Here is a 12,279-nt window from a genome sequence, read left to right as displayed (position 1 = left end):
ATTTTATGATGCACTAATACCTGTTGGGGACCTGATTAATAAATACATAATAAATACATACTATTGGCCTCCGCGGTCCCTAGTTTTACTACAGAGATTTCTACTAGATGGATGATATTATAACATCTACTGGAACATGATTGGCACTTTTTCAACCAGAATATGATCAAGTCTTAATATGTAGTAACATCTATTTACAACATGATTGGAAATTCTACCAACTTGGGTTGTTTCAGATTTCTCTTGCAGATTTTTTTAACTAATAATTAAACACGCTAACAATCGCTAATTATTATTGATAACACAATACAGATCCACATTTTTATGTAAACACTTCTAGCAGGACAAAATCCAAAGAAAGCTTCTGAAGTGCTTGTGCGCCCTCTTGTGGTTAGAATATTAATAAACATGTGAGCTAACAACCTTGACCAGATGTTATGTTTTTTAATCATTTAAATTCTTAATGGAATTGAATACCGAAATGCTGAAACCTCATTTTACATTACTGATCTTTTATTCAATTTCACATTCATTGTGGATCTCTTGTTGGTTGATTCGGTGAAATGAATCGATGAGTCATTTTTACGAGTCAGATCCGATTCATACTTTATATTTTCAGTCATTAATTTAAACTTCCAAATGGTAAACAGTCAAAAATTGACAATTTCCTAAAAAATATTGCATCTTTTGCAGATAAATACAAACCACTTCCACATTTTTGCAATTGTCGCATCTTCCTCTTTGGGGTTTTTGAGCAGTTGGTGCAATACCGCCACCCGCTGGACTGGAGAACATTTGCAGGGGAAAAATATCACTTTGTACGATTTTGTTTTAGATACTTTAAGTATTGTTTAATACTTTATAATCAGCATGAAATATAGCTGTTTAAGACAAATCACACAATGAACATTAGTGCTATTGAAAATGCCCTGTACATCCGTTTGGCTTAGCACATATCCCTTTGGATTTATTGTGGTTGTGTGTTTTTCAGGGACGTGCGGAAGTTTAAGGAAACGAAAAAGCACTTCGATAGGGTGCGTGAGGACCTGGAGATCGCTCAGGTGAAGAACGCCCAGGCGCCAAGGAACAAGCCGCACGAGGTGGAGGAGGCCACCAGCTCACTCAACGTCACCCGCAAGTGCTACCGCCACTTAGCCCTGGACTATGTTCTGCAGGTAACATACACTGGGCATGAACACCTCAAATTAAAGCTATATCTCTGACACTCTGACACTGGAGACTCCTTCTTTAAATAAGCATCTCTTCGCTGTATACAGCGCACTGCTCAGTACAAAACATTTCTTTATATGCAACACATCTGGAACATACATCAGTCCAACATGAGTGGAGTGAACAACGTTTTATTTTCCCTCCTCTACAGATCAACGTCCTTCAGGCCAAGAAGAAATTCGAGATCCTAGATGCAGTAAGTTCCACAATTCCTGTTAAAAAAGAAAATTTTGCACTTGAACTTGAACTCCATGTTGGACTTCTAGTCTGGTTTGGTTTCTAGTTCCCAGTATGCACTGCATTGTTCTTTTGATGTGTTTTTTTTTTTTTATTTCCTTCATTCATTTCTTCCTCTGTACAGATGCTGTCGTTTATGCACGCCCAGTACTCGCTCTTTCAGCAGGGTTTTAATCTGCTAGATGAAATCGACCCTTACATGAAGAAGCTGGCCGCAGAGGTGACCGACACCCACATGCTCTAATACACATGTTAAGTCTGATTAGATTCATGTTTTTAAGGCCTATGGGAGGGGGAGAAGCCTGGGGGGGGGGTGTAGTAAGCAGGAGGGATTTAGTCAGAGAAGGAAGATTTTACATGATGCTACCACCACCATGCTTCATTATTCTTCTTTTGTACTTTCTACAAATTATTTTACGAATTATTACATTTCTGTAGCTGGACCAGCTGGTGATCGATTCAGCGATGGAGAAAAGAGACATGGAGCACAAACACGCCACGATACAACAGAGGGTACGCAAGACACACGACAGAGCTTTTCTTAAAAAAAGGCATGTGGCTGATCTAATTTATCCATCTTTTCTTTTTCCTTTTATACCGGACCATCCGTAAACAATCGTCGCCTTGCAGACTCTCCTACAGGTCAGTTTTATCACTGATAGAAATAGATTATCTTATTAATCCCTTGTATTGAATTCTATAAATGTTCACTATTTATTTGTAATCTACATATATCTATATATACAATGTAATGTGAGATTTAAAGGTGCAGTATACGGAATAAGATCTTGTGTAATTAAAATATGAATGTCTCACATAACACTAGTGAGACTTCCATAGAGCAGTTGTGTGACGGCTCAGTGGACGCCTCCTCTTGTAGGTGTTTGGGGGGGAAAAACTTATGAGAAACGACTGTAGAATGAATCTGTGAGATTAATTCAGATCTCCTGACTCTTGTTTTGTCCTATCCCAAGCATTTTAATAACCTTTACAGACGGGAGAAAATAAAGCGGAAGTGGTGTCTAAATCTGAGTTCAGAAGGAACTGAGTTTGTTTTTTGCAAAAATAAGGATATACGGGTCGGCATTGTGGTGTAGTGAAGGTATCGTAGGAATCAAACCTAACCGAGAATCGAACCCGAACCCTGGAGGTTCAAGGTGACAGTGCTAACCAAGTTCTCCCTGTGCTTGGTTGGTTTCCTCCGGGTATACCCGGTTTCCTCCCTCAGTTCAAAGACATGCAGATTAGACTAATAGGTGTTCCTAAATTTCCTGTAGTGTGTGTATGAGCATGTGAGCGTGTGTGTGCCCTGTGATGGATTGGCGCCCTGTCCAGGGTGTCTCCTGGAACAGACTCCAGGCCACCTGCGACCCTGTACACAGGATGAAGCGGTATAGACGATGAGTGATGCTATACAGGACTAAAGTTGGGTAGAATTAAAACATTCTAAGTCATATCGAGCCCTACTGCAGGTTACGGTACAGTATGTTAACCCACGGTTCACCTCTCGCTCCTCCACCGAGTTTTGATGTAATATTTAAAGGCGTTTCTTCGCTCCAGAGTAGATGTTGGGCTTTAAAAATGAATGTCTCTCAGAGTTCAAACGGAATATGGATTCATAAAACACACACATCCTGGTCAGTAACACACACTCACACACTCGCATGAGACTCAGAATTTCTGCCGTCCTGCTGATGAGCTGTTTCTCCGTCAAACAAATATGCGAAATAAACATTAAACGTTTTAACACTTATAAATACATTTATAAGAGAGTTAGCTCCGACCGAGCAATCCGATGGGCCGAGAGGCGCTCCACGGGTGCTGATAACGCACGGTAACAGCACTGGGACGCTAATCACTCTGCCTCACTGATGATCTTATAACGTTAATCTCACTGTCAGTCACAGATACTGTAGGGCATTGGTGGCCTGCTACTGTATGTGGAAGGCCCGGGTTCGATTTCCAGCCAATGCCCAAACCCCAGCTGGTTTAAACTGGTTAAATAAATAACCAAATCATAATCGGTTGATAATAAATTGTGATTGTGGAACTGTTGTATAGAGAAGAGCAGTATAACACTCGTGCTGTTGTGCTGAATATCAAAGATTAAAAGATCGAAGTACAAAGGAGGTAAAAAGGACAACAAACAACAAAATAATATAGAATCGAATTAATTTATTTAAATGCTTTAAAAAGAGATTTAAATGTACACTGTTTGACATTACATTTTTTGGCATTCATACATAAAAAAATAAAGATTACAGTTCATACCGTACATAACTTTACAACTGTACTGTATATTTATAAGACTTTCCAGTTAATCAGTTTCACAGTCGATTATATTAGATTATAAATGTACAGTATGTAGTTTGCATAACGTGTCTGTGTATTTATTATACATATTTTCTTTGAAAATTAATAATGTAGCTTATTTTAATATTATTGTAGCACCAATACTTATACACCAAGTATTATACGAAGGGTGTTGAGATGTCTCTGCTTATATGCCGTGTAGTGCAGACACACTTATTTTTGTGTTCAGCCTGTCTCCATGGCGCCTGAGGGTTGGATTAAGGAGTGCGCTCCCTGTGCATGTGCTGCGCTCAGAGCCAGTGACAGCTCAGGGGCCACAGCAACGGATATTTAGCTCAATGTTCATAAAGTATTTCATAAATAACCATGTTGGAATATCTTAAAAACTTTCAAATGAAGTTTTTCGGGAGGTTGGGCGTCACGCTGGTGGGTAAAGTGTCACTTTCTAATGAGATTTACTGTACTTTAATGGATTGTTCAATGGCAGATATTTCTGTATGCTCTTCTGTATATTTCTATACTTTTTGTCTTCCAGTGGATTTTATACATAACAGAATATACACTTTTAATACTTATAGCTGTTTTATTTTATGCAGACAGTATTTTTATAAATTCTGGTATTATAAGTATGATAATTCTCGATTCTTTTTTGTAAGACAGGGTAATGGTGTATACTGGGGGTACAAAACATACTTTCAGTATAATAAGTAAACTTAGGGTAAAATAAATCCTAAATTTGAAGGCTTTCAAAACAATTACTATTTATACATATAAAATATATACAGTGAGAATAAAATTAATTAATATATGCTGTATTGTATATAAATTATTTTAATATGATTTAGTTCTGCAAACATTGTTTAAAATAATTTTTCCCTATTTCCTATAGCAATTCTTACTCTTCTTATTCTTATTATTATTATTTATTTTTTTCTTAAAGAACCCAGGATGTCCGGCTCATTCTCATGGTCCAACATGATCATAATTACGTGCAGTGTCAGTCAAAGTTTGGATTGATTTTCTGCATTACAGTACAACACTGGACTTAACTGGATAAAATAACATTTATAAAAATGATGTAATTCAGTTGTTGTTTTAAGACATGAAGGTCAGCTGATCTGGAACAGTTCCACTAAGAACAGTATTGTTGCAAAACCCATCAAACACCATGATGATGAAACTGTCTTTCATGAAGACCTTCCCAGGAGACCAAAACGTTACCTCTGCTGCAGAGGAGACGTTCATTTAGACTCACCAGCCTCAGAAATCACCAATTAACAACCAGCACCTCAGATTAGAGCCGTTATGACGGCAGATCATAAGTAACAGATGCATCTCTATATCTAAAAACTGTTCAAATGGAAGACCATGGATTTAGAAGGTGTGTTCAAACTTTTGACTGATACTGTACCCTAAAATCTTAAATCTAATCCATCTATACTGTATATCTCTACTATACTGTTCTTGCAGGAACTGTTCCAGAACACCTTCGTGTCTTAAAATAACACTGACTGTAGTTCTCGTGGTTGTTACATCATACTTAATTTCATACTTCTGATCAATCCAGTATTGTTTGAAAATCCAGAAAATAAATCCATCGTGCTCTTATTTTAACAAGAGATCGAGCATTTGTTATACTGTAGCTTGTGATTTGCATTATGAGTTAATCTTGATGTTGACATAGACATCATTTTTCCAGCTCTTTCAGTAGCTCTTATTGCGTAGTGAGCCACTCTGTACATACAGTAAGCGTGCATACAGTAGAACTCAGTAACGACTAAGAGGCAATAAGTCTCCGCTGTATTGTTCACAAGCCGAGTGAAGCGTTTGCTCTGGAGCAGTAATGAGACTTGGCTTTCTGTGAATAGACCTGAGTGTTTGCGTAGACACCCTGGTGTAGTCTTGGGAGAAACAGAGAGGGGGGGGACGTCTCATAGGAACCTCAAGACTGGCATTTTATTATTATTATTATTATTCCTTGGAACTAATACTGATTATTAGATATTGAATGTTAAAGATCCAAATGATCATATTTAACAGGCAAGAGTATTCAGGTCGAGAAATCTCCTACTGGCTTTCACACTGTCTAATTAAATTGCGAGGAAGGAGACGATCTGACCAAACAACACATGGGTGTCACTACGGCGACAGTCTCTTTGTTCTGATCTCATGCCATTTTAAATCCGAAGAATTTTTTTTTATTGAACATGCATGTGTAGCCTCCAGTCAGTGTGCATGGAGTTTACATGTTCTTCCCCAAGCTTGGTGGGTTTCCTCCGGGTTCTCCGGTTTCCTCCAACAGTCCAAAAGTCCTGCAGATTACGCTAACTGGTGTTCTCAAATTAGCTGTAGTTGATGAATGTGGGTGTCTTTGCGTCCTGTGATGGATTGGCATCCTGTCCAGGGTGTCCCTCGCCACATGTCCCCTGGGATAGCCTCCAGGCCTCCCGTGTCCCTGTATATAGGATAAAGTCTCCGTATAGACGATGAGGCGACGATTTTGGAGTCAGGCTGGTGATGCATGAAATCCCACGTGAAAAGAAACCGGAATCTATTTTTATCCATCCCTATTAAAGAGTTCAAGGAAGTTCCTCAAATATTGTATGAAATGCTGTAACACCACCTTTTATCTAACTTTTCTTGGGGTTATAATTCGTCCTAAAAAGAAAAAAATTTCATGAAGGTTTGCGACTGTTTTTTTATTCAGCGCCTCTATTCTCACTCTTCTGATCAGGACTTTGCCTACGATGACCCGAAGATGGAGTTCAACGTGGACGCCCCGAACGGGGTGGTGATGGAGGGCTACCTGTTCAAACGAGCCAGCAACGCCTTCAAAACCTGGAACAGGTGAGGAGAGGAAAAGAAATACACAGCATGGAAAATATTCACAATCCACATTTGACTCGTGCACACAGAGCTTTTCACACCGATTGATCTTCAGCGTTATCCGTCTGATAATCCGTCTGTGTTATACGCGTGTCTCCTCAGGCGGTGGTTCTCCATCCAGAACAGTCAGCTGGTGTATCAGAAGAAGCTAAAGGCAAGCGTTCTTCACAAGTGCTGCACTCACACACACATTTCTATTACAGCCTTGTTTTGTTCGTCATGTTAGAGAGAAAATCGCTTGGATTTGCCGAGACGGATTCCTCAGTCAGGCTCTGTGGATTTATACTAGATTACAAGGCTGGTCCTTTATACAGTTCACGCCCATCTTTGGCATGTGCTAATGAATATTGAATGAGTATGTAAATACAGTGGTGTCAAAACAAACAAGATGTTGGAAACCCAAACAAGCCAAGCCCAAACTTGTGTCTTTTTTTAAAAATTTTTGTGAGTTGCCACTGTGTCTTGAAGAAAATTACAATGAGGTCCCAGGTCACATGATCTCAGTGCCACGGAAGGGAGGTCTGGTCTAATTAGCATACTAAAAGTACAGGCTGTACTAAACAATTTTCAAAAATTCTTTTTATAGATAGATGTGCAAGGCCAAGACAATAACAGTATCACTCGTCATTTTTATAAATTTTCTTTTTATTAATTTGTGCAATCTGAATCAATCATTACGTATTAGGGAATCTATAATCTTGTACTGATACACTGAGAACAATAAATAAATGTTAAATGATTTATTACATATAGTTATGTCTGTACGTATAACGTCTAATGTCTTATTTATGAAGTTTAGTGCTAGTAAAAGAATATTTTTAATGATATGATATTCAACGATATTCATTCTATAGCAGTTGCAGCAAATACGTTTATTTTTCTGTGGACACCAGCTTCGAGTTCATTCAGTGTGTTTATCCTGTAGGACTCCCTGACTGTTGTAGTAGAGGACCTGAGACTTTGTTCGGTCAAACCCTGTGAGGACATCGAGAGGAGGTTCTGCTTTGAAGTGGTGTCTCCTTCCAAGTGAGTCCCTCTGCATACTGATTCGAATGTCCTACAGGGAAAGTATGGCTTTCCTGATGATGATGATGATGATGATGATGATGATGATGTGGTGCAGGAGCTGTATGCTGCAGGCTGAGTCAGAGAAACTCCGACAAGCCTGGATCCAAGCAGTGCAGGCCAGCATCGCGTCGGCCTACAGAGAGAGTCCAGACAGCTACTACACTGAGGTTTGCACATGTACACACGTGTCGTATGTTAGGAAACTTTGGGACTACATCATGGTCACATTAAACATAACGTCGTGTGGAATGCATAGTTATATGATAAATGCCTCGCATATTTTGGTTTTATTTTTCTCCTTCAGCGTCTAGACCGGACGGCGTCTCCCTCCACCAGCAGCATCGACTCGGCGAGCGAGCCGCGAGAGCGTAGCGTCAGGGCCGAGAGCGTGCTGCAGAGGGTGCAGTGTGTCCCGGGCAACGACGTGTGCTGCGACTGTGGCCAAGCCGATCCACGCTGGGCCAGCATCAACCTAGGCATCCTGCTCTGCATCGAGTGCTCCGGCATACACAGGTATCACACACAGCATGGAGTCAGGGGTATGTGTTCTGTACAGGAACAGCAGGAACACTAGTCCAGCGATTAGTGGTTAGCATTGTCGCATCTCACCGTCAGGGTCGGGGTTCGATTCCCGCCCCAGTATCTGTGTGTAATTTAAAGTGTTCCTCCCGTGCTTGGTGAATTTTCTCCCACAGTCCAAAAACATGCAGGTTAGGCTAATTGCTGTTCTCAAATGTTTAAACGGCCCCTTAAATACCTGCCACAGAAACAGATATGTACATTACAGCATTTGGCAGATGCTCTTGTCCAGAGTCACCTACATATTTATCTCATTATACATCTGAGTTGTTGAGGGCCTTGCTCAAGGGCCCAGTAGGGTGATTTGAACCTTGGACCTTCCAAACCCTACTCCAATGCCCTGGTGGTATTATATCTCTAAAGTGAGTAGTATTCGTCGCCCGATGTGCCAGATAGCATGTGTACGGGCCAAAATATCCAAAATACCAAATAACACCAGTCATTCAGTCATATCTAGAGACAAAAGAAGAAACCTAACTCATGTTTTATCGATATCTGTTCATGAGTTGTTGTTTGTTTTTACTCTTTTCTTCAGTTTCGAACCATCCTTGGTCTTTTTTTCGCAGCACAGACAGATCACGCCGATCCCTTCAGTACAGTCCAGAACACCTCGTGAATATTAATGCACCCTCCGGAGGCCACTTTTCTCACACCAAGGCCCAGGCCACTTTCTTCTTTTTCTCCATTTAAATTCGGACCGGGTTGCCGGGATACGCGGCGACACACACTGATGTGAGAAAGGGCGGGCAGCTGTTGAGTTTCTCAGGAAAGCAGCTCTGTAATTTCAGCCCTCAAACTCTCTCCCGCTGCTCCGCTCAGAAACGCGTCTGGACTGGAGAGTGAAGGTTCCTTTCTCTGAGAGAGACGTGACCGCTCGGGCCGGCCTTTTTTTGTTTTGTTTCCAGAGAGGTTTAGTGTGAAAGAATGCCTGCGTGCAGGATATAATTAGACTCTGAAAGTTTATGGCAGCCTGTCCTCTCTTCGGGATAGCTGTGTACAGTTTAACACAACCATCCAGACGTGTGTCAGACAGCTAGTCATTTAACCGCAGGCGTGTACTTGATGTTTGTTTTTCTCTCTACGCAGGAGTTTAGGAGTGCACTGCTCCAAAGTCCGGTCTCTCACCCTGGACTCCTGGGAACCTGAGCTTCTTAAGGTTTTTTTTCTTTCTTTCTTTTTCTTATAATGCACTACAGTGGCACACTCCACACGACGTGCACAATTTCTACTTCCGCTAACATGTTGTTTTTGCCTGCAGTTGATGTGCGAACTGGGTAACAGTGTTATAAACCACATCTATGAGGGCACGTGTGAGGAGCAGGGCATGAAAAAGCCAGGAGCCAACAGTCCCAGGTGAGAACATCCACCATTTCGGTATTAAATTTCCTTCGACTGCTATCATCAAGGGGTCGCTACCGCACCCAACTTGGCACTGGTTTTTACACCAAATCCCCTTCCTGACGCCATTCTCCTGTTTCTTTAACCGGGCTTGGGCTCGGCTTTGTACAGTAGTATGAGGTGTAACAAACCACCACGGCTGGTCTCGGACCCGGATCCTCACATCCACTAAACAACACCCTTGCGCCTTAGCCGTCTGAGCCTCCACTTTCTTTTACTTTTCAGTACAGTTAGTAAATTCCTCCACCTTTCTTCATTTCTGTTCTTTTATAACCCAATTGCAGGCAAGAAAAAGAGGCGTGGATTCGCGCCAAGTACGTGGAAAAGAAGTTCTTGAAGAAGATGGGAACAGCGGAAGCCCTGGTGAACAGCGAGAGAAAATCAGAGAGGCGTTGGGCTGTGAAAAAGTGCCGACGCTACCACAGCACCACCGCCGTGCCCAAACACCGGCGGAAATACAGACAGGATCCCGGCTCGGGTTCCCTCTGCTCAGGTAGCACAGCACGTCTCACCTTTAGTCGTTAATGTACAAAACAGAAAGCCGCTGCTCACATCCCTGCTCCTTTTTTTCTTCTCGTCCATCAGCCACCACAGCTTTGGAGAGGAAGTTCAGACGAGATTCGCTCTTCTGTCCTGACGAACTGGACTCCCTGTTCTCCTATTTTGACAACAGCTCGGGGCCTCGCAGTAAGTCCTACAACCCAGACAGGACAAAGAGACGAAAGCTTATCCTGAGACCGAGTGTAGCCTTTCATAGCACTCTTCCTTCATTTATTAAATCGAGTACATGTGGTCCATTAGTGCAGCAGACCTCGCTCTATAAGAGCCTATAATGCAGTCGAAAGGGAATGTAACCCTATATAAATGCTTATTGATTAGACCTGAGAGCTAATCAATGGTTAGGTTAGCGGCTTAGGTTGATGTAGAGAGACAAGAAGAGGAGAAGAGCATCAGAGAAGTGATACTCCAGAGTTTTTCTGTGGTGTATGAGGAGTAAAACACTTTGGGGGGCGTGCTGTTATCGGAAAGTAAGCAATTCGTGTTTCAGTGTTTGTTTTATTCCATGAATTAAACAAGGTTGGCGCTATCTGGTTTATTCAGATCTCTACAAATGCACGAGCATAATGATGTAAACGGTGATAGGAATGGGAGTGTCAGCATGTAACACGTCCACTGTATGGCGCTCTCTGGTCCCGCAGGTCTCAGCAGCGACAGCGGTCTGGGCGGCAGCAGCGACGGCAGCACAGACGTCCTTCTGTTTGGCCCGGTGGTGGACAGCGTCACTGAAGAAGGTGAGACCACGAAAGACCTACACACCGTCGTCTTTCTTAGATCTTTACACGCAGAGTTAGTGAGACATGAGGCTATTACTAAAAACAAGGACACATTTGCATGCAGGACACGTAGGTTAAAAAATAATAAACCTATGGTTTAAACAGGAAAAGCTTTCACAAGTGAAATTAGAAAGTATCTGCGGGAAAAAAAAAGGTAAAAGATAATTGTATGTTTACGCTTAATTGAGAGTGAACATCCCAATCCAGACGTAGATAAACAACCAGCCGTCTGGTTTGTGTGTATGTGCGTGTGTAGAGTGTGAAGTGTCCGAGGACTCGAGCGGTGAGGTGGAGCTGGAGCCGGAGGCATCAGACCCGGAGGACGCGCGTGAGTTGCCTCTCGGCACACTGCTCTATAAAGCCTGCCAGGCTCGTAACCTTCCCGTCATGGCCGAAGCGCTGGCACACGGCGCTGATGTCAACTCCGCGAACGACGAGGACGAGGGCAAGAGTCCCCTCATACAGGCCGTGATCGGAGTGAGTCAATGGTTCAGTTAAGCAAATTGTTAAGCAATTCTCCGTACAGAATCCTGGTTTATTTATTTTTTTATGATTGTTTTCTTTTTTCCCGACAGGGATCTTTAATAGCATGCGAGTTTCTGCTACAAAACGGTGCAGACGTCAACCAAAGAGACCTGAAAGGAAGGGGGCCGTTACACCACGCTACGTATTTAGGGCACACAGGGTGTGTAGACACGAACACTATTGCAGGCACACAGACACACTCGGTTAGTGTGAGTATGCTGTGGCTGAATGTGCTGGGTGTGTGTGTGTGTGTGTGTGTGGTGCTGTGATTTGCAGGCAGGTGTGTTTGTTCCTGAAACGAGGAGCCACACAGAATGACGGCGATGATGACGGTCAGGATCCTCTCAGCATAGCGGTGCAGGCTGCCAACGCTGACATCGTCACTCTGTGAGTGTCATTGCACACACACACACACACACACACACACACACTTCAAGTTAGAGTGAATAACAGAGACACGGTATGCCATTCAGACATTTAAACGCCTTGTGAAGAGGATCGAGTGCCTTCTTGTTGCTACTCGTCCTACTCGTACTGATCTTTCATAAAAAAACTGACTGTTTTATTATATTTTATTTATATTTTATTATAAGGAGTGTTCAAATCAAACCGGGACTTGTGATCGTGCAGAATCACAGAACACATCCTGAGAGTATAACGCTCCTTTATTTCTTTATATAATCACCTCCTACACTAACGCACTCATCCC

The 12,279-nt window shown here is 42.1% G+C and overlaps 1 protein-coding gene across 2 annotated transcripts in view; it reads left to right on the top strand.

Moving 5' to 3' along the window:
• Positions 1 to 12,279, top strand: part of acap3a (ArfGAP with coiled-coil, ankyrin repeat and PH domains 3a) — a 58,052-nt gene that overhangs the window by 34,235 nt on the left and 11,538 nt on the right. Inside the window, exons 6-23 of one of the 2 annotated variants that reach the window (XM_053482518.1) lie at positions 992 to 1,175; positions 1,382 to 1,426; positions 1,592 to 1,687; positions 1,906 to 1,980; positions 2,098 to 2,109; positions 6,515 to 6,627; positions 6,769 to 6,820; positions 7,592 to 7,692; positions 7,790 to 7,901; positions 8,039 to 8,247; positions 9,400 to 9,469; positions 9,572 to 9,666; positions 9,996 to 10,204; positions 10,297 to 10,398; positions 10,911 to 11,003; positions 11,302 to 11,522; positions 11,621 to 11,730; positions 11,847 to 11,957. In XM_053482518.1, coding sequence (XP_053338493.1) covers positions 992 to 1,175; positions 1,382 to 1,426; positions 1,592 to 1,687; positions 1,906 to 1,980; positions 2,098 to 2,109; positions 6,515 to 6,627; positions 6,769 to 6,820; positions 7,592 to 7,692; positions 7,790 to 7,901; positions 8,039 to 8,247; positions 9,400 to 9,469; positions 9,572 to 9,666; positions 9,996 to 10,204; positions 10,297 to 10,398; positions 10,911 to 11,003; positions 11,302 to 11,522; positions 11,621 to 11,730; positions 11,847 to 11,957 — 2,010 coding nt within the window. Of the gene's footprint in view, positions 1 to 991; positions 1,176 to 1,381; positions 1,427 to 1,591; positions 1,688 to 1,905; positions 1,981 to 2,097; positions 2,110 to 6,514; positions 6,628 to 6,768; positions 6,821 to 7,591; positions 7,693 to 7,789; positions 7,902 to 8,038; positions 8,248 to 9,399; positions 9,470 to 9,571; positions 9,667 to 9,995; positions 10,205 to 10,296; positions 10,401 to 10,903; positions 11,004 to 11,301; positions 11,523 to 11,620; positions 11,731 to 11,846; positions 11,958 to 12,279 lie in introns of both variants that reach the window. The other variant, XM_053482517.1, reaches the window with a different exon arrangement.

Source organism: Clarias gariepinus, chromosome 22, assembly GCF_024256425.1.
Source record: "Clarias gariepinus isolate MV-2021 ecotype Netherlands chromosome 22, CGAR_prim_01v2, whole genome shotgun sequence".
Classification (NCBI taxonomy): domain Eukaryota; kingdom Metazoa; phylum Chordata; class Actinopteri; order Siluriformes; family Clariidae; genus Clarias; species Clarias gariepinus.
Note: the sequence above shows the minus strand (reverse complement) of the source record. Positions and strands in the feature narration are given on the sequence as shown.